The sequence below is a fragment of the Canis aureus genome, chromosome 4 (assembly GCF_053574225.1).
Source record: "Canis aureus isolate CA01 chromosome 4, VMU_Caureus_v.1.0, whole genome shotgun sequence".
Classification (NCBI taxonomy): Eukaryota; Metazoa; Chordata; class Mammalia; order Carnivora; family Canidae; genus Canis; species Canis aureus.
Window position 1 is genome coordinate 26,760,656 of NC_135614.1, and position 26,539 is coordinate 26,787,194.

General features: G+C 34.5%; 1 protein-coding gene and 1 non-coding gene across 13 annotated transcripts in view; one reads left to right on the forward strand and one right to left on the reverse strand.

The window, feature by feature from the left end:
- ADK (adenosine kinase) overlaps nt 1-26,539 on the forward strand; it is a 505,936-nt gene that overhangs the window by 419,091 nt on the left and 60,306 nt on the right. For all 12 annotated transcript variants that reach the window (XM_077895077.1, XM_077895086.1, XM_077895079.1 and 9 more), the window contains one exon: nt 1,552-1,666. In XM_077895077.1, the coding sequence (XP_077751203.1) occupies nt 1,552-1,666 (115 nt within the window). The remainder of the gene's footprint in view (nt 1-1,551; nt 1,667-26,539) is intronic.
- Nucleotides 8,835-8,903, reverse strand: LOC144313196 (small nucleolar RNA U2-30). Its single transcript, XR_013378919.1, has one exon. It is a non-coding gene; the product is annotated as a small nucleolar RNA U2-30 (small nucleolar RNA).

Genomic DNA, 26,539 nt, shown 5'->3' on the forward strand with positions numbered 1-26,539 from the left:
CAGCATGTTTGAAAGGTCAGCAGCATTGTCTTACCACACATGGCTATTCTTTTCAGAAACTACGGTTGTCTAGAATCATCATGTTAGGTATAGTAGAAGCTTAGCTTCATTTATCATCTGGAATTTCTTAAGTATGTAGTGAACAAACAGCATACAAATATTTCACTAAAGATTTTCATACCTTTAAAAATATCATAGTTTCTGATGTTCTTTGTAACCATTATGATTTGTCTACCTCTGTTCTAATTAAACATCTTGATACCACTCAGATATATTTCTCCTCTGGTATGTGTTACTCTCTCCATAACTCTTTAAAACTACACAGTGATAGACTACCAGTAAAGCCCAAACTATGGATGGATTAGAGGCCCACTGAATTCAGACTTGGATTTTTAAATTATCTAAAATAGTTGAAAAGATGATTCTAAAAACCCTACTGATAATAGCTCAAGAATTAGATTTCAAGTCGGAACATTTATGATGTAAACTTCATGTTCTATATGATCTGACAAGTAGTATCAAGTTCCTAGAATTAGTTTGGATTTTTTTTTACCTTTAATCTTTTTTTTTTTTTAAGATTTTATTTACTTATTCATGAGAGACACAGAGAAAGAGGCAGAGGGAGACACAGGCAGAGGGAGAAGCAGGCTCCCCACAGGGAGCCCAATGTGGGACTCAATCCCAGGACTCCAGGATCACGCCCTGAACCAAAGGCAGATGCTCAATCACTGAGCTACCCAGGCGTCCCTACCTTTATCTTTTTTATTTTTTTTTCCTTTATCTTTTTTAAATAAAATAAAGTCTGTAGGAAACAGCATCTCTTTCTCTCATTTTAGAACTTGGAAAAATTTGGCAGTTTAGTAACATTATTTCCATTGTCAGCATAATTCTCTAAACCTCTAAAATAATTAAGTATTCCTTTTTTTTTTTATAAATCTCTTTAATTAGAAATTGAAAGTTGGCTATTTGCTGATAATAAATTATTGTTAATTTTTTTTTAAATACAGTAGTTATGCGGTTATGTGTAAGTCATTACCTTTCAGGGGTACATAATAAAACATTCACAAATAATATTATATTGTATCTGGGATTTGTTTCAAAATAATATGAAAGGCAAGTGGGTGAGACCGTAGATGAAATAAAATTTATCATAAATTTAAAATTGTTGCAACTTGATGGTGGTCTCTTGGAGGCTATTGTACTATTTATTTTTATATATGGTTAAAATTTTTAAATAATAACTTATAGGGGATCCCTGGGTGACGCAGCAGTTTGGCGCCTGCCTTTGGCCCGGGGCGCGATCCTGGAGACCCGGGATCGGGTCCCGCGTCGGGCTCCCGGTGCATGGAGCCTGCTTCCTCTGCCTGTGTCTCTGCCTCTCTCTCTGTGTGATTATCATAAATAAATAAAAATTTAAAAAATAATAATAATAATAACTTATAATAGGGGGTGCATATTTCTCATATTTTGAACATGACAAGCTAAATCCTTAATCTAAGTTTTGCTTTTTTGTACTAGTTATGAAAACTTTTCCCTCCTCTCTATTAATAGACTGAAGACATTAAAGAGATAGCCAGAAAGACACAAGCTCTGCCAAAGGTGAACCAGAAGAGGCAACGAATCGTGATTTTCACCCAAGGGAGAGAAGATACTATAATGGCTACAGGTACATGTGGAAATTGTATGCAAGCACAGTATAATGAAGATTAGTCATTTATAACAGAATTCTATACTCTCTTATAATTTATTTGAAAATAACACACCTTTCTTTTTTTTAACCACCTCCATGCATTTTGCTTACCCCATTACCACCCCTGTGTCTGGCAACCACCAATCTATTCTCTGTATTTATGAGTTCAGTTTTGTTTTGTTTGTTTTAGATTCCACATACAAGTAAGATCATACAATATTTGTCTTTCTCTCTCTGAATGATTTAACTTGGCATAATGCCCTCAGGGTTCATCCATATTGTTTAAATGGCAGGATTGTCTTCTCTTTTTATGTCTGAATAGTGTGTGTGTGTGTGTGTGTGTGTGTGTGTGTGTGTGTGTGTTTCACATTTTCTTCATTCATCCGTCAGTGGACTATTGTCTTAGCTATTATAAATAATGCTGCAATGAGCATGGGGGTATAGATATATTTTTGAGTTAGCATATTTGTTCCTTTCAGATAAACACCCAGAAATCATATGGTAGTTCTAAAATGAATATGAAGGAAAGTTTTCTTAAATATATAAGCCTGAGGGGTGCCTGAGTGGCCCAGTCAAACATCTACCTTCAGCTCAAGTCGTGATCCCTGGGTCCTGGGATCAAACCGTGCATCAGGCTCCCTGCTTCTCCCTTTCTCCCTGCCTGTACGCGCTCGCTCTCTCTCTCTCTCTCTCTCTCTCTCTCTCTCCCTCCTTCAGTCTTTCTCTCAAATAAATAAAATCTTTAAAATATATGTGTGTACACACACACACACACACACACACATACATATATTCCTGGAAAGGGTCAAAGAAAAGATTATTGTCAAATTTTGGAGAGAAGAAACCCTAGAATTCATTTATTCCAACTTTCTTACTTTAGAATTGTCAAAAGCAACATTCACAGACTTACTTAAGAAAATATCTATTTCATATTAATTCCCTGAGTGACAAATAGTGGAGTTATAGATGAAATGAGATTCATCATGAGTTAATAATTGTAGAAGCTGGTGATGGGTATATGAGGGGTGGTCATTATGTTATTACCTCCACTTGTATATATGTTTAAAATTTTCTATGATCAAAATTATAAAAAAAAAAAAACAAATAAAAGTAAAAACTAATTTCCAATCAAGAATCAGATATAGGGATGACTGAGTGGCTTAGTCAGTTGAGTGTCCACCTCTTCGTTTCAGCTTAGGTCATGATCATGGGATCCAGCCCCACATTGGGCTCCATGTTCAGTGGGGAGTCTGCTTAAGATTCTCTACCTCTACCTCTCCCCTCTTCCCACCCATGCTTGCTCACTCTTTCTCTCTCTCTAAAATAAATAAATCTTTTTTTAAAAAGAAATAAAAGAATCAAGAGATACTAAGTGATTTTCCCAAGATATATTGATATGTTTGCTCAGCCTTGAATTCTAGGAGGGAATTAAAGAAAGGAGGGCAATCCAATTGTATTAGCAAAGAGGATCATATAAGCAAAGGCATCAAGTACCATGTAATCTTTTATTACTGTGACAGAAAAAGCCACGCTGTTAATTTGTGCAAGAGAGAAAAGAAATGTCATGAAAAGACATCCCTGCATTGATAATAACTATCTGGATTGCTGTCTTCATATAGGATGTGGCCTGTTCCTGTCTTAGCAATGAATACTGTTTAGAAAAGTGAAAAACATGCAGACTTCTTATCTTACAGGAACTGTAGTACTGCCTTCAGATTCATAAAATGCTCTTTGGTTGCTCTTTATAGAGACATTTATTTTAAGGCTTTACATATTCCAGATATACATATTGTACAAGTGTCTTCTTCATCGTGAATTTGCACAATTTCCCCAAAGTTGAAATCTTTAAAATTAGCCCCCCGCCTCCTGTGATTCAATTTCTTTGTCAACTCATTTTGTTCTTTATTAAATCTATTAAACCATTCTTAGGAATACTTACTAGCAGGAATTTATTTGAGGAGAGACATTGGCTAATCTTTTCTCTTCCTACTATATGAAAATGAACTTAAATTAGAGGATGCACTATATCTGCAATGCATGATAAATACAAGATGGATAGAGAATCTGTTCAGTGGTGTCAGCTACAAAAGCAAACATGATAAATGTTAATGCAGTTTTGAGCCCTGGGATAAGCTATTCAGTGCACAAGCATAGCTGAATCTCTTTGCTGTGTTGTTATTCATGGCAGCCAAATAAATGTCAATAATAAAAGAGAATTAAAGATTTTCATTTCCCAGAGGCAATCCTCTAATACGGCTTGATCTTTCATTTCATTTGTAATTCGTTCTCATGTCAGGATGCAATCATTCGCCAGGCTCTGGGTGTCATGTTAAGTCATTTAATAATGATTAAGAACATAAAAATGCTTGGCCTGTGGGGCAATTCACAGAAGAGATGCCAATTTGTTATTGTTTTTCCTCCTTTGCTCTTGAATATGGATCAGCTTTTTCCCACCTCCTAGCATTAAAATACTAATGGAAGATGGGGAGGGAAAGTGTCCCTTAATTTACCATAAGTGACATTCCAGAATGGCACAAGGCAGTGCTAACACACTTTTTAAAACACTAATTAGGAATCGTTGTTCCTTAAACCTCACACTGTAGAGTATTTTTAAATGATCATTGCTAAGTTTGTGGCATTTAGCAATAATGTAACAAAATCAGTTTTCTTGGTATTTAATGCTAGAGACCTTTCTCCTTTTGAGATTTTGCATCTATAAACCACTTTCTGTTATTTTATACATGTAGTTCTTTGAATCCCTCTTTACTAAACTGTGGATCTGAAGTCTTTAACACTTATTTTTTTGGTTGGCTCTATTTCAGTTGTGTATCCACTTTGTATATCCATCTAGCCCAGAGGTTTTGTCACATATCAACCATTGTCTCATTGCTTGCAAGCTAATTGAGTTCCAAGCTTTTTTGGGGGTGGGGGTGGAAGGTGGCAAGGAGTGCTGGAAAGTAGTAAGAGTAAGAAGCCAGAAATGACAGGCACGAAAAAAAAATATGATTTTGTATATTTTGATCCTTTTTAATAAATGTTGAATGAACCTATTAGGTAGCATGGGAGTCAGGTCAAGGAAATCATTCTTGTGTCTATAAATATAGAAAAACTTAGACTAAAGATTTGTATTACCTACTGGACAGCAACTACTAATGAGGTCTTCATGTATTAACACCTTATTATATTAACAATTACAAAAATAAATATTTTATATACATGCATATGTACATACATCCACATAATATAGATATATGTCTTTACAGAAAGTTTACATTTCTCCAACTTTCTGTACAAAACATGTCCCTAAAAATTGGAAAAAGCAATAAGATTTTTATTCTAAGTTGAAAATAATGCATTTCACACTTTGGCTCTTATGTGACACAATGAAATAGGTCCATTGAAGAATAAATTGTAGACTTTTCTGAATACTTTGAGAATTCTTTCTGGGCTGTTTGAATTGTAATTTTGCCCAAAAGGAGAAAATAGACTAGGTCAGAGGTTTTCAACTGGAAGATAGGGGCTGCCATGTCAGACAGAATCACCTAGTAGACTTTTGATAAATATAGCCCTGCCTTCATAGAAGTATGTTTACTTCAACCTGATACATCCCTGTGAAGAGGACTAGAGTATACATCCTCGAAAAGATAGAGGAGAAATATGGGATGTAGAATCTGGGGGAAGGGCAGTGTAGGGTTGTGTATTTGTTGAAAAGGTAAAATAGCAATGCTGTCTATCTGCCATCTCACTTTGAGAACCACTGGATTAGGTGATTTGATGTTGCCTCAAGTTTATGCTTTTGTGGGATGATAGAAACAAAACTTTTTAGCAACTAAGTGTCTAGTACTTCAATAAGTCAAGTCTTGGTGAGTGCTTCTCTCTTTTGATAAATTACAAAGTATCATGTACTCATCTAGTATTACCAGCAATCTATGTTTATCATTTTAAATAATCATTGCATTTGATTGCTTATAATTTAAGATAGTCACATCATAGTGCCCTTGTCATTTCCTTATAAGTAAATGGGGTTATTGAAGTTACTTGTCTTCATGTTCCTGAGACCTAAAAGAAACTTGTCACTCCATTTGCTAGTTAAGTTTTCATGTTCTTTAATAATACTCAGTGCTGCACATTACTCTATAAGAAAAGGTCAATGTGCTTTGCAATCTAGTAGACATAAAGTACAGAAAATTTGGAATAGGAAATGCAACTCTAAAGGAAAACAACTTCAGCAGCTGGAAGAATAATGTCAGCACATCATCACAACTCCTACTCCTACAATATATTGTTATAAGTCATTTTGAAAATGTTATTATACTATAGCCAAAGTAATTTTAAATGATGATCTTGTTGGCATAGTTTGGTGATGGTGTGGATAGAACAAATTAAGTAGCATTCTTTCAAAATGTCTATGTATGACATTCATAGAAAAAATTTCTTTGGATTTTTGAAGTATTTATTTCTTAACCAGGAATATAAGCAACTAAGTTATTAACTCATGTTCTGTTTTAGTTTTTTGTAACCACAAAAGACAAAGTCCTTTAATTAGGCAAGGAGGTAAAAAAATTTAGAATAACATATATGGAACTGTTAAATTTCTGATGAAGGAATGTCTTTGGGGAATGGTTTCTGTAGTTTAATGATCTCAGCCCTAGCCCTGGGAGATTAGCCTAGGCAAATGTTAACTATTATAGCATTATTTTGGAAGGACCTTTAGTCACATTTATTGAGGTATAGATTACATAGAGTGAAATACACGTATGTTTTACTAAATAATCACCATAATCAAAATATAGAACATCTCGTACGGTTTGTTTTTAAGTTTTATGCATCTGAAGTTGGTATTACTAGTTATTAAGTGAACACACCTGTGTCACTACTACCAGATCAAGATAGAACACTTGTAGCACTTTAGAAGCAACTGTTATTTTGGCTTCTACTACTGACACTTAGTTCTGTCTCTTTTTTGAAATAGAATCACCCAATATATAGACTTTTTCATCTTGCTCTGTCTCCATACTTTTTTGAGCGTTATCTTACTTTTTGACAACCTATGATGCTTTAGGTGCTTGTCTTTTTCCTTTTCATTCCTGGAATCAACCACTTCTTCAAGTAATCCTGGTTCCTTTAATTAGCAAACGATATTTAGAAACCCAGATCTGGGTGCTAGACATGCTCATTGCTAATTGAGGATCATTGCTTTGGGACCTTCTTAGCAAATAGATTGGCAATATATGTACGTATGATAACTCATGCATACATATCCATCTGTATTTATTTCCATATCTATCTATCTATTTATATATTTGAATTCCATGAGTTGAAACTGCTGATACCTTTGATTCTGGTCCAACAACAGAGTTCATTCTCGCCTACACCCTTTCCTTCCTTTTAACTTCTTCCTCTGTCATTGAAAGTTTTGGCTCTCATTATCTAAAATATATTTACTTATTTGTTCCATCCTAAAGTAGTTTTGAATTACTTACCCACACTCTTGTGCGCAATATATTTACTTTCTAGAGTTCACTATTTGTTTATAAAGTTCTTTTCATCTTTAGCCCTCTGATGTCCAGTCAAAATACTGTTCCAGAGTCACTTCAGATTAGTGCTTTTATTCCATCCACTTCAGTGTGTTTACGTTATTCATTTGTAATAAAGTTTGGTTTGTTTCTAAGAGTTTGTATTCCATTTTGGTTTCCTTTCATATCTAGGTTGGTTTTGTTAGTAAGTACAGTTCACCCCTCATGGTCAAGGTTCTGTGTGCTTTAACAAATGCGTAAGATCATGAAACTACCACCACATAACCACAGTTATGCTACAGAAGAGTTCCATTTTTTTACTTCTAGTTTTCTGAAGTGGTGGTACCAATTGATATGCCCACCATCAGTATATAGAATGGCTTTTATTTTTCCACATTTTCATCAGCATTTTCTACTGTCCATGTTTTTTATTTTAACCATTCTGGTGAGTATGCTCTGGTTTCTCATTGTGTCTTTCATTAGATTTTCCCTAAGTTAGTGAGGTAGAGCCCCTTTTCATTTGCTTATTAGAATTTAGATATCTTCTTTTGTAGAGTTCCTGTTGAAGTCTTTTGCCTATATTAGATTGTCTTCTTGATATATAATTCTATTAGCAGTCTGCATACAAGTCTTTTGTTAGATAAATGTATTGCAACTATATTCTCCCACCTTGTGGCTTTCCTTTTCATGCCCTTCATGGTATCTTTTGAGAAATAAAGCTCTTAATTTTAATATAGACCAGTTAATAATGTTTTTCCTTTATGGGTAATACTTTTCATATTCTTATAAAGAAAATCTTTGCATATCCCTAGCTCATTAAAAGGTTTTCCTATTGTTTTTTTTTTCCCCTTAAAATTTATGTTACTCTTTTCATCTGCATTCACAGTCCTGGAATTAGAATTAATTTTTATATATGGTATGAGGTAGAGGGACAATTCATTTCTTTTGCCCATATGAATAACCAGTTGACCGACCATCATTTATTAAAAGGAACAACCCTTACTGCAGTAAATTGATACCTTTGTCACATTTCACATTACCTTATATCTGTCAGTCTTTTTCTAGACTATTCTATTCCATTGTTTTCTTTATCTTTATAACCAGTTTAGACTCTTATTTACTTAACTTATAATTAGTCTTTTTATTTGGTAATGCCAGACTTCCAACTTTGTTCTTCAAGCTTATCCTGGCTTTTCTTGGCCCTTTGCATTTCCGCATAAATTTTAGAATCATATTATTGTTTTCCCCCTGAAATTTCTTAATTCCTACTAAAATTTTATTGAATTGAATTATATATCGAATATCTTAGCCCATTTGGAAAGAATTGACATCTTTACAATATTGTGTCTTCCAATCCATAGAGTATTTTACTCTATTAATTTAGGTGGTCTTTAATTTTTCTCAAAATGTTATTTTTTTTTTCAGTATAATGGTCTTACATATATAACTTTTATGAGATTCCCTCCCCCCCCCCTTTTTTTTTTGTATTTTCTTTATGTGAGCTCTATGCCCAACATGGGGCTTGAACTCACGACCCTAAAATCATGTGTCACATGCTCTACCAACTGAACCAGCCGGGCATCCCCATTTATTATTTATTTTTTGGTACTACCCTTTTTTTTTAATTCTGAGCTCAGATCAAGTATAGAAACATTCATAGTTATAAAGATCAGTAGAAAACCTTTCCATCATTACTAATTAGTCAGAAAAACTGATTAGTCTTTTATATACACACAAATTCACCCTCCAGTCTTTTATCTATCAACAAGTCCCCAGTTATCCACTGTCACCTTTATACATACAGGTACATCATTTTTAAATGACATACTTTAAGTTTCCAATTGTGTTTTACTGGAATATGAATTTTTATACTTGCTTTGTTTCTACTTATTAATTATAATAATATGTCTGTTGATTCTTTTGGATTTTCTGTGTATATAGTGATATCATCTATGAATAATAACAGTTTAATTTCTTCTTTCCCAATCTTTGAATTTATTTTTTATTTTTCTTACTACACTATTAGCACAGTGAAGCACAGTGACTATGAGTATAACTGAAATGGTTATAGTGAGTATCTTTGTCCCATTCCCAATCTCCCATGGAAAATCTTCAGTATTTCATCAAAAAGGATAAAGTTTACTGTAATCTCTTTATTGGTTATAGTGAGTATCTTTGTCTCATTCCCAATCTCCCGTGGAAAATCTTCAGTATTTCATCAAAAAGGATAAAGTTTGCTGTAATCTCTTTATAGATACTCTTTAACAGATTAAGAAAGTTTCCTTTCATTAATAGTTTACAAAGAGTTTGGTTGTTGATGATGTTGAGGTGTTTTTAGTCATAAAGGGAGTTGAATTTTATCAAATAACTTTTCTGTACCTATTAGAGATTGCTATATGATTTTTCACCCTCCCCCTTTTTTAATGTGTGAATTACTGCTTGATTTTGGAATGGTAAACATTCCATTTTCCATACATTATCGGGATAGTCCCAGTAGAGTCATGATATTCTTTTAATATATCACTGGATTTTATCTGATTATATTTATCTCAGATTTTTGCAGTGTTATGAAAGAGTTTGTTTCTTAATTTTTCTCTCTTGTAACTTCCTTGTTAGTTTGTGCAGGAACATTCTAATAACCTTATGAAGTGAATTAGGAAGTGCCCTTTTTCTGTTTTGGGAGAGTTTTATAAGCTTGGGGTAATTTTTATGTAAATATTTGAAAGAGTTCACCCATCAAAATATCTGGGCCTAGAGAATACTTTATTGGATAGTTTTTCATTACAGATTCTTCTTTAATTGAATAGGAGTGCCCGATTTTCTATTTCTTTCTATGTCAGTTCTGATAAATTGTATTTCTCTCAGGGTTTGTATATTTCACCTAAGTACTCAAATTTAATAGCATAAAATTATTTCTAGTATTCTTCCATCTTCTTAATTACTGTAGGATCTATAGTGATGTTCCTTTTTAGATTCCTAATCTTGGAATTAAATGTGTGCTCTTACGTCAGGCTCCCTGCATGGAGCCTGCTTCTTACTCTGCCTGTGTTTCTGCCTCTCTCACTCTCTCTCCTCTCTGTGTATTCTAATGAATAAATAAATAAAATCTTTAAAAAAAAAAAAAAAGGGATCCCTGGGTGGCGCAGCGGTTTGGCGTCTGCCTTTGGCCCAGGGCGCGATCCTGGAGACCCGGGATCGAGTCCCACGTCGGGCTTCCGGTGCATGGAGCCTGCTTCTCCCTCTGCCTGTGTCTCTGCCTCTCTCTCACTGTGTGCCTATCATAAATTTAAAAAAATAATAAAAAAATATAAAAAAAAAATAAATGTGTGCTCTTTCTCTTTTCCTTGATCACTCTTCCTTTAAGTTTATGCTAATTTGGATTTTCAAAAGAAGTAGATGCCAAGATGAGGCTTGACACTCAAGAGATTAATGGAAGGAAACACCTATAACAGAAGATAAATTAGAAGCCTGAGGAAACAGGGAAACCTATCAAATTGTTGTACAAGTCTGACCCTTGTGTTAGCAGGACCAAAGGAAGGTTGGGCAGGAAGACACATAGATTGCAATGCAGTTAGGTTTTGACAAAGCCAGAGAGGAATCCACAAGCCAAAGTTGCCCAACAAGCAAAGTTGCCCAAAGGAATCCCATGTATCTCAAGAACAGGTCTCTATGCTACTCTGTTGTGCTCAAGGGAAACATGGCCTCCGTATGAATGCAGTGGTGAATTTCAGACCATAGTTCACTTGGAATATCTGAGAGGCACATTTTCATGGCCATGACAAGATTTATCAATTTTATTAGTCTTGTAAAGAACGAGGGCACCTGGGTGGCTCAGTCTGCAGTAAGCCAAGGTCATAATACCAGGGTTCTGGGATTAAGCCCCATGTCCAGTTCCCTGCTTACCATGGAGTCTGCTTCTCTTGTGGAGTCGTGCTCTCTTGCTCTCCTTCTGAAATAAATAAAATCTTTTTATGAAAAGAAAAATAGCCAACCCTGTCTTTGTTGATTTTCTCCATTGAATGTTTTATTTTTTAAATTTTGCATACTTTTTCTTTATTCTATTTTCTACTTACAAAATTTCTAAATTTTGATATGTCTATTTTATTATTTTTAGTTCAAAACATTTTCTAGTTACTATTGTGATATATTCTTTAGAAGTTATTTAGGAAGTTCTGCTTAATTTATAAATATCTGGAATATATTTAGATATTTTCTAATTATCTTTTTCTGATTTTTGGTTTAACTTTATCATGGTCAGACAGAATGATTTTATTTAGTTCTTCAAAATTTGTTGAAACTTTGTCTTATTGAACATCATGTGATCAGTATTATACACATTTTTTGTGCATTTGAAAACAATATATATGTTGCCATCCCCTTTTTTTTAATATACCAACATTCTTAAATATAGTCTTACTATATACAGAAAGGTCAGTTTTGTTGAGTTTGTTGTCCAGATCATTTATACTCTTGTTTAGTTTTTATCTGCTTGTTTTATCAGTTATTGAGAAATGTTTATTAAAGTGTCCTCCTATGGGGAGCCAGTTTGGCTCAGTGGTTGGGCATCTGTCTTTGGCTCAGATCATGATCCTGGGTCTTGGGATCAAGTTCTGCATCGGACTACCCACAGGGAGCTTGCTTCTCCCTCTGCCTATGTCTCTGCCTCTCTCTCTGTGTCTCTCATGAATAAATAAATAACATCTTTAAAACACAAAATAAAATAAAAATAAAGTGTCCTCTTATGATTGGGATTTTTATATATCTCGTTTTGGTTCCATCTAGTTCTGCTTTATATATTTTGAAGCTTTCATTCATGTGTAAGCTATATATATATGTATGTAAATGACGTGTATAAGTTTAGAATTTTTCTATCTTCTTGATGGATTGAACCTTTTATCATTTGGAAATATCCTCCATTACCTCTAATGATGAATATCTTTTGCATCTATTATTAGTTTAACTGCCAGTTTTATGTTGTTTTAGTGTTTGCATGGCTTTCCAATCCCTTTACTTTCAACCTTTCTGTTCTTAAATACAAGATTTTTTTTGGTAATTAGAATGCACTTTATTGTATTTTTTAAATTCATTCTATCTTTTAATTGGAGTCTATTTATATTTAATATACATTACTCATATAATTGGATTCCTATCTCACATCTTACTCTTTGTTTTCCTGTTTGTCTCACATGTTTATCTTCTTTTTTTCTTCTTTCCTGCTTCTTTTGGAATTGAACAAGGTTTTTTTTATTCATTTCCTTTTCTATTTGCTTGGCAGTTGTATATCCTTTTGATGTTTGCCCTAAAGATTACAAAAATGTATCCTTGACATATTGAAGTCAAACATAAACTATAAGGTTTGCCACTTCTCGTACAATGGAAGATCTTAGAAGATTTTAATTCCATTTAAGACCTCCAACCTTCTGTATTATTGTTGTCAGTCACCTTAATTCTACATTTTAATGCCTTGTAGTGACAAAATACTGTTATCATTTTGTGCAGTTGAATTTTACTCTTTACATTGTTGTTCTTCTCCTCCTGCATTTCCATGTTTTCATCTGAATAATTAAGAATTATTTTATCATTTTTCTTCTGCCTCCCCTTGCTTCTTTTATTATTCCACCGAGAATGTGGATTCTCTTAATTTTTGTTTGCAGATTTTTTTTTCTTTTTTTGAGAAAAGGGAAGGGAGCAAGCATGGGGGCTGCTGCAAAGTGAGAGCGGGGAGAGGGAATCCCAAGCACTCTCCATGTTCAGCACAGAGCCCAACGTAGGGCTTGATCTTAAAACCCTGAGATCATGACCTGAACTGAAAACAAAAGTGGGATGCTTAACCAATTGAGCTACCCAGGCGCTCCTGCAGTTATCTTTTATTTTGCCTTTCAATAAGTATAGAACTCTGTATTAGACGGTATATTCTTTGACTCTTTACAGTGACTTCGATAATCTTTGGATTCTTTTATTTTTGTCAAGAAGTCAGTTGTTAGGGGATCCCTGGGTGGCTCAGTGGTTTAGCGCCTGCCTTTGGCCCAGGGCGCGATCCTGGACTCCCGGGATCAAGTCCCACGTTGGGCTCCCTGTAATGGAGCCTGCTTCTCCCTCTGCCTCTGTCTCTGCCTCTCTCTGTCTTTCTATATATATCTATCGTGAATAAATAAATAAAATCTTTAAAAAAAAAAAAAAAAGAAGTCAGTTGTTAGTCTTATTCTTGCTTCTTTAGATATATTTCCACTTTCTCTGTCTGGTTTTTAGAATTTTTCTTTGACTTTAACTTTGGACTTGGTTCTGGTTTTCTTGTATTTATCCTGCAGAGTTTTTAGTACTTGGATCTGTGGTTGATGACTCTTACCAGTTTTGGAGATTTTCCAACCTTTATCTCTTTGGATACTACATTCCTCTCTTTCTAATTGGAACACCAGTTACACATATCTTAGTGACCTGGCATTTAGTTCACTATCCTCCCTTCTACTTTGTCCAATCTGCATTTCAACACCTCATTGAGTTCTTTATTTCATTAGTCACATTTTTTACTTTCTATATTATTAGATCCCTTTTTTTATTACCATCAGTTCTATACTATAATCATCTATCTTGTCATTTATTTTTTGAACATGTTATTGACAGTAATAATTTGCATATTCAAAAATTATATCTTAGTCATCTATGAGTCTTTTTTTGTCTTCTTTTGGGAAGGCCTCATGTCTTGGTTTGCCTGATATATTTTCATTAAATGCTATATATTGTCCATAATAAACTATAGCATTTCTGTTGGTGGTATTATTTTCCTATAAAAAAACAGCTAGAGGGATCCCTGGGTGGCGCAGCGGTTTGGCACCTGCCTTTGGCCCAGGGCGCGATCCTGGAGACCCGGGATCGAATCCCACGTCAGGCTCCCGGTGCATGGAGCCTGCTTCTCCCTCTGCCTGTGTCTCTGCCTCTCTTTCTCTCTGTGACTATCATAAATTAAAAAAAAAAAAAAAAAAAAAAAAAAAAAAAACAGCTAGAGCAGATAGTTTGAGGACTGAACCAACTCCAGGTTGAGTTACAGCTTTTCTAAGGCTTTTAATTTGCCTCCACTCCTATGCTATAACTCTCCTGAAATCTCAACTGAAATTCTACAGTATTTACTAGGGCCCATACTTGATAGGTTGTTGTTGGCACCATATGAGTGCTAAAAATGCTACTCTGCCTTTTAGAGGCCTTCTGCTTAGTGTCTTGCCTTCTTGTCCTGTAACATTACAAATTTGGCAAATACCTTTCCTTCTCCTAAAGAACATGATACCTCAATTCTGACTGCCTTGGCAGCCCCAAACTCCAGTTTTTGTTTCAGCATCCTGGAGATTGTCAAAAGCTCTGTTGACTTTTCTGTCTCTTATTAAGAGCCCTTTTCCTAGATTCTCAACCTCTAACCCAGTGCCAAAAATTTACAAGTGCCCTGAGGGGGAAATCAACTTTTTAAATGTCACCCTAGCTTCTTAAGGTTTTCTACTCCCAGCAACGTTATCTTACCAAGTCTTGGCTACCTTGACAGTGCTCTCATACCTGCATTTATTTTTTTTTATTTTTATTGTATAGCTTCTCTATCTGCTTATCGTATAGGAAGTGATTTATCACAAGCTATGGCATTAGAGCCTAAATTAAAGTTCCTAGTCAATATTTTTAATTGTAAAATAGAAAAATATATGGCTCAAGAAAATTAAGTGGATTCATCTGTTATATAAGGTTCTTAGCTGATTTAGCAATACTACCATCCATAACCTACTTTGAGAATGGGTGGATGCAATAATTTACACAAGATCCCAAAGTTAGAGCCAAAAAAACTGGATCAGACCAAAAAACTCGGGCCCAAAAAAAAAGTCAAGGAGCCCAGGTGGCTCAGAGGTTTAGTGCCACCTTCAGCCCAGAGTGTGATCTTGGAGACCTGGGATCAAGTCCTGCATTGGAGCCTGCTTCTCCCTCTGCCTGTGTCTCTCTCTCTCTCTCTCTCTCTTTCTCTCTCTTTCTCTCTCATAAATAAATAAATAGAATCTTAAAAAAAAAAAATCCCAGCATCTTGAATCCCAATCCAGTCTAATCTATTCTATACTACATTGCCTCATTTATTTACAGCAGTGGTTCTCAACCAGGAGCAGTTTTTCCCTTCACTTTTGGTTGTTACAGTTGGGTGGGCAGTAGGAAATGGACAAAAGCCAAAGATGCCACTTATATATCCTGTAATATACAGGACAGCCATCAACAACAGAGATTTATCTGGCCCAAAATAACAGGAATGCCAAGATTGGGAAAACCCTGGTTTATAGCTTTTAGTGTATCTGAGAATGTATATTTAAAGGATCACTTTCTGCCTCTTCATTACACTTAACCATTAGAGCAATACCAATAGATTTTTGTATTCTAAATCTTCCTGTAGGAATACATCCAGAGACCTTTTGACTCAAGAAAATGTACGTATATGATCTAGTATATATTTGCTTAACTCTGTTTCTCAGAGCTTCAGCCATATAATCTCTAATTTTAAGACTTCTCTTCAGTTAGAATTTTTTAGAGCTGGTTAAAACAGTCCCACATGGAGGTGTGTATACATATCTTATAAATGCATTATGTGTATGTGAAGGATATCTAATGATAGCTACATTTACCTACATGTTTATAGATATATATGTACACATTAAATTAAATGGTTCTTAGATAATGTATCCATCTTCTTTTAAAACTCCAAAGTCAATTTCTATAATTGAAAACTCTTGAAAATATATTATAAATGGATATTTATCTGAGAAGTATATTACCAAATGTTTTTCAGAATAATTACTGTTTTTGCCCAGTGAGTGATTTTTCTAAAATTCAGTTAGACTCCAAAATTTATTTTTCAGAACATTACAGCTTGGCGGCAGAATTTTATTTTGGCTGAAACATGGCGTGTATGTCTTTGGCTCAGATAAAAGTCTTCGGAGGTGTAGCAGAAAAATCTGATTCAGATCATTGAACAGTTAAAATTTTCTTAGGTTAAAAGAAAAAAGTGGTTGCTCATTGGACATTAAAAACTGCTTAAATGAAGACTTATCTATTGCTTTATTCCTTTAAGCCTTAGCCAAGACAGTTTATCCTAATTAAATTTCTTTAGAAGTGTACATCATTTTTTATATTCATTGACCTTTGAAGTAGCCAAAATAGAAGCCACTATTCCTAAGGATTTTCCCCTGTTGTTTAATCTTGGCCCATGAAGTTTATTTAGCTTTTTTCTGCTTCTGTTAAACTATTTTAAGTTCTTATATTCAGTGCCTTTCTGGTTTAATAAGCAATCTAAAGCCCTAAGAAAATGTCCTAATTTGTTGTCAAATTAATCATTTAGCACTTAGCCCAATATTCAATTTATTTATCTTTTTTTTTTTTTTTTTTTTTTTTGAGAGAGAGAGAGAGAATGCATGTGCAAGCAAATGGGAGAAGGAGAGAGGGGAGGAGAATCTTAAGCAGGCTCCACACCAGCATGGAGCCCAATACAGGGCTTAGTCTCACAACCCTGAGATCAGGACCTGAGCCAAAATCAATTCAGACACTTAACTAACTGAGCCACCCAGGTGCCCCTGATTTACTTATCATATTAAATTTTGCCTGTATTTTTATTTCATTTAGTTCTAGAAAACTCTACCCTTACCTACCTTATAACAAAGGGGAAATTTTTTTTAACTGTTCTCTGAATAGGCAATACATCCATATGGTTCAGAATTCAAAAGATACAATAATTAGGACTGTTCAACTGTCCAGTACTTATGAGGAAGTAAACAGTTTTTCATTATTAAGATGACCATAAAACTTAACAAAACTCAGATATATTTGAGAGTGAAAGAGAGTACCATTAATTATACTAGGGCTATCCTGAGCAAACCAGTCCATATTGTCATGCTCCTTATTATAGATAGTAAAACAAAGATATTTAGTGAAATGAATTCTTGTATTGCTTAAGTTTTTGTGCTGTGCTATTTCTAACATTTCTTCCAATTCAAAGATCTTTGATTATGTGCTAAGAATATGCCGGGTAATATAGAACTTAAAGAAATCTGAGACTCTCTAACAGGACAAGTGGGAATGGTAAAATACCAATAGATAAAACAGTAAAGTAGCAGTACAGATGAATTCAGATCACTGTGGTTTTACTGAGCACCTACTGTGTGTCAAGAATTATGGTTATAAAAATAAATGAGACAAAAATTCTATTTCTTGAAATCTAGGAGAGGCATAACCCACTAACACAGTAAGAGAAGTAGTATATGACTTTAATGAACTACCCTTTATAGGACAGAAGACACAAGGAATTGGAGAAAGTTTCACAAAGAAGTGGTGTTTTAATGAGGCTTTGAAGAGTACAGTTCATTTTTGGCAAGTTGAGATTCCAAAGGAATATAAATTGATGGAGTAACAAGATAAAAATGCAAAGAGGCCTTAAAAGGTATAATGTATCACAGAGAATGTCAAATATTGGGGAGAGATTTGTGGGTAAACATGAATGATAAGTTGTGATAGGTTTTTTAATGCTTTGCTGGGCAGTACATGATTAAGTGCTTAAAGTACATACAGAAGGAGCGATGCCTGAGTGGCTCAGTGGGTTAAGCATCTAATTCTTGATTTCAGCTCAGGCCATGATCTCAAGGTCATGAAACTGAGCTCCGCATCAGGCTCTGCACTCGGTATGGAGTCTACTTGAGATTCTCTCCCTCTGCCCACCCTCCCTGCTTGCTCTTGTTGTTCTCCCCCTCCCCATTAATTAGTTAATTAATTAATTAATTATCTTGAAGTGCATACAAAGGAAGAAGAGATCATTTGGGCTGAGAAACATCTTGTGGTCAGTTTATCATAATGCACTTTTATTTGTTTATAAAGCCCTGTTTCGGAGGGATCAGTGAATACTAAACGTGAAGATATTTTTATTTTCTAATTAAATGCCAAAGAATAAAAACTTCAATAATCCCTCTAAAAGGTATTAGTAATGAATAAACCTGTGGGGTTAGAGTGAGACAAATTTGATAGGGTTAGGAAAATTGTAGAGAAAAAGCTATATATAAATCATGGTAAGAGCACTAGGGAAAATGCCTTAGAAAATTAATAAAGATTGGTTTGGTTTAAAGATGATAAACAAAGACTAATGTGAAAGGGTAATGAATTCAGCCATGGAGACAGTTCATACTAAAGTGCCTTCTAAAAGAAGTGCTACTGAACTAGCTTTATTAAATATTTTCTTTCCTTAAATTAAGGAAAAAGAGTCAGTAACCCATTAATAAAATTTGTAGTTGAGACTAAACTAGGAGATAATATATCTATTAATAAAATTATAGAAATTCTGATACTAGAAACCAGAAATAGAAGTTCAAAGTAACATTTAAAATTAAATAAATATATTCATCCCATTTTAAATCTACATAGAAGCAGCAGGTAACACTAGAGAAATGTCTTCATTTTCAGGAGATATTCATGGTTTAGTGTTTAATAAGTGAATGATAGACTCCCCTAAAATTGAAAGCAGTAGAAATATGTCTTCACTAAAGAGTCTACATTTACAAGCTGTATAATGTGATTATAGTCTACGATTCAAGGTGTTTTTTTGTGAAATTTTTCATATAAATCTTTGTCATTGAACTTTCTAGAGAACACTGTTCCTTCTGTGACTCACATTTTAATGAAGAAACTGTTCTGTTTTAAAATGGTCTTATTCCTTCTAGATGTTGCTTAAATATGTGGAGTATAGCTAGGTCTTAAGGAAGATTGGATGAGGAACAATGAATGGAGGCCTAGACAAAAAGTCTAGTTCCCTGAAACAGTTACATGGACCCCTAGCAAGGTTCATGTCGAAACTCCTGGTTAATATGAATATGCCCCTGAGTCCTAGAAAGTAAACCATGGCCTTGACCATCTGTGACTTACAGTACTAGGATTAACCATTATATTTCCACCATAAATTACAAGTCATAGCATGATTATTGTGAAAGATCAGCAGTGCTCTTTGTTATGATCGAATAGTATTGCAGTCAGCTATTCTGGAATCTGTTAAGCCATTATAACAAATCCATATAGGCTTAAGATTTTTAGAGCCTTGGCTAAAGCTACTTTGAGAATTTGACACAAAGGCTAATCAAAAAGCTTTATTTTGAAATAACCTTCAATTTATCCATTCCTATCTTCACATTCCTCTATAAAGAATATCTACATTTAGATTTTTTTAAAGATTTATTTATTTATTTATAAGAGAGAGAGAGAGGCAGAGACATAGGCAGAGGGAGAAGCAGGCTCCATGCCGGAAGCCCGACATAGGACTCAATGCCAGGACTCCAGGATCACGCCCTCGGCCAAAGGCAGGCGCTAAACTGCTGAGCCACCCAGGGATCCCCTCATTTAGATTTTTTTAATTGGATGTTTTATAAGTACAAAGAACTATTTAGAGGGAAAAAGATAAAATGTTTATTTATATAATATATATTAATGAAATATATTACTATATTTTATATTATATATTATATAGATATATTAATATATGTTTAATATATATATTAAACTTTAACTGAACATTCAGCTGCAATAAACTTTTAGAAACCTACTCATTGGTATGTCAGCATAAGAAGTGGATCATAATAGGGTCATTAGGTTTCTTTGACACGTGATAGCAACAACCCAACCCAGCATACACTTGTAAGCTTATCTATTAAGCATAAAGGCATTTGTCACCATTGACAGTACTGACATTTAATCTGGGATCTGTTCACAGCTCAGTTTTCCATGTGTTACTATATGTTATTTGGTGGTTTCAATTCAGAATCAAAGCATAGCTAGCTTTTCTCTTCGAGTTACGCTAAATTTTACCTAAACAGGGGAAAATGGAAATATTATATAGATCTTGTTGGGGTGATAATTTTCCTCCAGATGAATCATGCCAATCAAGGTTTCGAGAATTGACCTTTTGTGCTGTTTCTATAGTTTACAAGCCAAAGCTGTGATAAAGTAGATTATAGTAAGTTAGATTAATGGGCTAGGAAGGAAGCATAGCGGATCGGTGAGCATAGTGGATCGGTTAAATAGGAAAGTCAGGAAAGCAGAGCCGGTGGGGACTGGGAAAAAACTTAATTCAGGTGAGGCAGATGTTGAGATAAAGTAGATCCAGGAGTTGGTAGCAAGTCATTTTAAGTACAGTTTCCAAGGGTACAGCAGCCTCAGCAGTTCTGGTATGAACACACCAAGTTATTATGTGAGGTAGGAGTGGTTGTGGAAAAAGGAAAAAAGCTCTTTCTCAGAAGGCTATCGGTATCATTCAGAGAAGTCTATTCTTATATAAAAGGAGCTGTATTGGTCTTCTAAGAGGAAAGGTTGCCAGAAACTGGCAAACACTAAAATGCTTAACAAATACATTGGAGTTAGAGCAGTTTAGTTTTTAGAAAGTGGAGCCTAGAATGCTAGGAAGGATAATCACTCAGGGCTAAGACAATCTAGATTGAAGCCCAGGCCAGTTCTAAGAATTGATTAGTACAGAAGACAATTTGTTAAAACAAAAGCTCTGCAGTTCCAGTTGGGCTGGAACTTACATCTTAACGTCTAAAGTAATTCTATGCTCTACTCTTGATACATATCCTGTCCTTGTTAGAACTATCTTAAAGTTGGGGTACCCAGCTCTGCAATTACAGCCTGAACTATAAAGACCCAGGAAAGTATAAGGAAGGCAAAATGAGGAAGGACTTCATGCAAAAATGATACAGGACTTGAAATATCAGGTATCTGAACATTTCTATGACAAGAACCAAGTTGCAACTTAACTGAAATGCTATATTGAACCACTGCTGTTTCTAACATATACTGTGCTGGAGTTTTATTGGAAACAAAGGCATATGGCCCTTTAGAGAGCTTATACATAAATAAAGCAGGTAGGATACACACTAGAAAACTATACATAGAAAACATTATTTGAATTTTACCAAGAAATGGGCTGTAGAAATAAAATAATGCAAGCATGAGTTCACTTTACATAGTGATCATAGTGATTTGCATAGTGATTTGTGCAATATAAGTGAGGTTTTGGTGCAGACAAGAACTAGAAATGACCTTAGAGATCATCTGGTACATCTTGAAGTTTGAAAAATAATTGAGACCCACTGCTGGTGGGAGAAATTTTGTACAGCTTTCCTGGGTGACAGCTTGAGAATACATATCAAAAGCCTTTAAAATATGCATATCCTTGACTCAGTAATTTTAGTTACAGGAATTAATCCTATGGAATAATTTAGCATATGCACAAAGATTTACATACAAGGATATTCATAACAACATTGATCTTAAATTTTTAATGTTTTTAACTTTTCATTTTGCAGCAAAGAGATTGCAAAAATACAGATCTTCCATATATCCTTCACTCAGCTTTCCTAAACACTAACATTTTATATAACTGTAGTACAATTATCAAAACCAGGAAATTAATATTGAAAGAATATTATTTAAAAAGCTACACACCTTCTTCAGATGTTACTAGTTATTTCACTAATGTTCTTTTTCTGGTCTACAGTATACAATCCAGGACCCCACATAATGCATTAGTAGTTAGTCAATTTCTCTTGTTTTTTCTTCTAAGTTTCTCTGTGAATGGAATTTAAAAATACATGAATATATGCATACATCTATACCTATTTCTATATCTATTTGTCTATATCTGTGTGTGCATGTATATATGTGTGTGTGTGTATATATATATTTTTAATATGAGTTCATACTGATCTTGCCTACTCCAATATAACACAACAGCATTTCCCCCCACAGTTAATTTTAACTTTCTAAATGGTGTGTATAAGGTTATCATGGCTCTGTAGATACTGTGGTGTCTCTTTACAAAGATATATTTAATGAATTGTCTCTCTCCCCACATCTCTTCTCCATTCCCATTTTCCCATTATTCCATCCTTTTTCCACCTACCACTTTTTTTTATCTTTACTTTTTATTTTTATTTTTATTTTTATTATTTATTCATGAGAGACACAGAGAGAGGCAGAGACATAGGCAGAGGGAGAACCAGACTCCATGCAGGGAGCCCGTTGTGGGACTCCAGGATCACACCCTGAGCCGAAGGCAGACACTTAACTGCTGAGCCACCCAGGTGTCCCTTCACCTACCTTTTGAAGGCAACTGAATTCATTAGTTTCTGATTTATTCTTCCTGTATTTCATCTTATTTTTCCCCAAACAGCTTTATTGAGATATAATTCACATACCGTATAATTTACGCATTTAAAATGTATAATTCAGTTTTTTTGTATATTCACAGTTTTACAACCGTCACCACCGTCAATTTTAGAACATTTTTGTCACCCTAAAAGAAACTCCTCAAAAAAAAAAAAAAAAAGAAAAAGAAACTCCTCAGTTTCTCTAACTTTTGCCAGCCCTTTGCAACCAACATAAATTTATTGTCTTTCAGTTCTAAAGGCTGAAAGTCTCTAATATCATCATGTAGAGTGATAAAGATATCATAGGGCCATGTTTCCTCTCAAGTCTATAGAGAAAAATTCTTCCTTGTATCTTCCTAGCTTCTTGTGGCTCTTGACAATCAATCCTTGGCATTTCTTGATAAAGTCCTTGGCTTATAGCTCTATCTCTGTATGTCCTCACTTCTTATTTAAGGACATTCTTAACTCATTACATATGCAATTACATCTGTCTTTTTTTTTTTTTAAGATTTTATTTATTTATTCATGAGAGACATACAGAGAGAGACAGAGGGAGAAGCAGGCTCCCTCTGGGGAGTCCGATATGGGACTTGATTCCAGAACACTGAGATCACAACCTGAGCCCAAGGCAGACACTCAACCACTGAGCCACCCAGGTGCCCCTCAACCAGGGCTTCTATTGGAAAACAATTATACACTTGACGGGATGAGCACTGGGTGTTATGCTATATGTTGGCAAATGGAACTCCAATAAAAAAATATACAAAAAAAAAAAGAAAGAAAAAAAAGGAAAACAATTATACATATTTTTCCACACCTTGCTTTTTCAGTTAATACATCTTGGAGATCGTTCCATGTGTTTAGGACTGTGTAATATTCCATTTCATTAATGCACCATCCTTTAATTTAACTAATCTTCCTGTGTACATCTTGGTTATTTCTAGTCTTTTGTTGTGACAAATAGACTAGTGCTATGTGTAATGACCAAAATAATTGGAAACAATACAACTGTCTATAAACAGTAAAATAAATAAATGATACACTAATACAGTGGGATATGTAATGAAAAGAGAATTAATGAATAATATTACACTTAACAATATGAATGAATATAGCAAATACAATGTTGAGCCAAGTCAGGCCTGAAAAAGTGAATCCTGACTTCGAACTTAGATAGTAAAAATAGCTCCTATTAGACCATTCTTTCTTCAGGTAGCAATTATAATGCTGAACAAAATATAAAAGCCACAACCTGGGAACACTAGAAAACAAGGAAAATTAGGCAGAAACTGAAGCAAAGGTGTAGTCTTAAGTTTTCTCTTTTTGTGGCTTTTATCTGTAGTGCAAGCCCAAGTTGGCATTAAGTGGCATGCCTAAAACTTGATAGAAAACATGCAGTCTGACTGACAGGTTAGAATTTGAGTCTAGCAAAAGATTAACTGCTTATTTTATGGGGAAAAAATCAACTCTCTTCATGGAAACACAGTTGTCTGGTCTCTACAACAGGGGTCAGCAAACTTTCTTAAAGGGTTTAATATTAAATATTTTATATTTATAGGCCAAGTGGTCTCTGTTGCAACTACTCAACTATGCCATTTTAATGCAAAAGCATCTATAGACAATACATGCACAAATAGGCATAGCTGTGCTCCTCTAAAACTTTTTTCACAAATCAGGTGACCTGCCCACTGGCTATAGTTGGCCAACTCCTACTCCACAATGTCTCATTTACAATATTCATGGTACAATCCAAATTATAAGACATACAAAGAAACGTGTACAATGAAGAACAAAAGAAATCAGTGGAACTGGGTATCTAGCCAAAGGAAACAAAAACACGAATCCAAAAAGATATATGCAGCTCTATGTTCATTGCAGCCTTGGCATTATTTACAATAGCCAAGGTGTGGAGGCAGGCAGCCCAAGTGTCCGTTGATAGACAAGTGCATAAGTAAGATGTAGTGTGTATGCACACACACACTGGAATATTACACAGCCATAAAAAAGGATAGCGTTGTGTCATTTGTGACAACATGGATGGACCTGGCAGATACGATTCTGTGTGAAATAAGTCAGACTGAGAAAGACAAATACTATATGATTTTACTCATATGTAGAATCTAAAAAACAAAACGAATGAACAACAAAAAAGCAGAATCAGAAAACAAAAAGTTAATGGAAAAGAAGAATTTATTTAACCCAATATAGGTAATGAGGTAACATCCTACTGTGTTCCAGGCACTAGTAACATACTCTATATGTGGCAGTGTCTATCTCCAGGGAACTCACAATATATGAAATAGAGATATGTAAAGAAATAATCACAATTTGTGGTAATAAGAACAGTAGTAGATGAATACTTAAGGTGTTAAAGACCTAAGAAGAAGCAACAATTGCATGGAGAAGTCTAAGAAGTGCTTTCTAGAGATTTAACATTAGGGGTATTTGAGGCTTGATAAGCAAAGAAGGAAAAAAAATTCTACGCAGAAGAAACAATGTATACCAAGGCATAGGCAAAGAAGAATAAAGCATCATGCATTGGGGAACAGATTTCATATGCCTACAGTGCAAGCTAAACATAGGTACAAGAAGCTAGAGAGATAAAGAAGGACTGCATTACTAAAGGCAAAAAGACACCAGGAAAGAAGGTTTAATAGAACTTAGCAATTATGTAACAAGACAAAAGTGATCGAAAGATGATAATACAAAAAGATAAGAACTCAGTATTAAGAATTACATAGTGAATAGGTAGTTTTCATCTGAGTGATGCATATATCTAGAAGGTCTTTTTTAAGTATGTATGATGAAAAACAGTAAATCAATGAAAGTCTGAATATAAAATACTCACATAGATTCTTAAAGTCAACCAACAACATAGAATTGATTATTATGCCAGTTGACCATTGGAATAATTACAAACTGTAAAAGAAAAGAAAAATTACCTGAATGAATATTTTTCTCAGGAGAAAGAAGAAATTTTTAGATACATATGGAATAACTGAAGAAGAAACAGAATTGCTATCAATGTTCCAAAGGTTTGGTTTTAAATAATCAAATTAATTCCTCTTTCATTTGTTTTAAAATACTGTTGTTTCAAGAACCACCAATTATCAGCTAATGCTGGAAGTCTGTAATTATGTGTTAATATATGACAAGACTGGCAATCTCCACAGAAGACTGGCACTTAGCAGAATGCTTAAATCTGCTAGTGGTCCAATGAATCGGTAGCTCAGAAATTTTCCTAGAAAGTAACCTCTGTTGTTCAAATTATATATCCATTTGTAGAGGAAAAAAACCTACAGAGTACAGGCAGTGTTACCTGAATTATTATAGAGTAATTGATTAGAAATCCAAATCAAAATTCAATACTATGGATTCAGATGCATGGCTGCTTGAAGCCTGGAGGACAGGAAGAGGTAGGGGCTTATAAAAAAAACACAAAGAAGGGATGGATATGTTCATTATCTCGGTTGTGGTGATGGCTTCATGGATGTATACCTATTCAAATTTGTTAAATTATACATTTTAAATATGTATAGCGTATTGTATGTCAGTCTTACCTCAATAAAGCTGTTAATAAAAGAAACTAATTTAATTTTAGATTAGTCAGATATATTTTTTAGTCCTGCACCATTATCCATATTAAAAAGTTAGCCGTTATTAAATACATATACACCACTTGAAATCTAGGCTGAGTTATGATGAATTGAGTGTAGTGATTTTTAACTAGAGTTCTAAAGTAATATATTTTATTAAGCTGTACATTTGCACGTATGTTTTTGAACCTATGTTGATTCTGGTGATTATTTTTCTTGAGAGTTGGTATCTATAGAATGGATGTTAAACTGGCTTTTTTTTTTTTTTTTAAGATTTTTATCTATCGGGCAGGCCCGGTGGCACAGTGGTTTAGCACCGCTGCAGCCTAGGGCGTGATCCTGGAGACCCTGGATCGAGTCCCACGTCAGGCTCTCTGCATTGTGCCTGCTTCTCCCTCTGCCTGTGTCTCTGCCTCTCTCTCTCTGTGCCTCTCTCTGTGTGTGTGTCTCTATGAATAAATAAATAAAAAATCTTTAAAAAAACTTTTTTAAAGATTTTTATCTATTAGAGCATGCACATGAACAAAGGGAGCAGGAGAAGCAGGCTCCCCA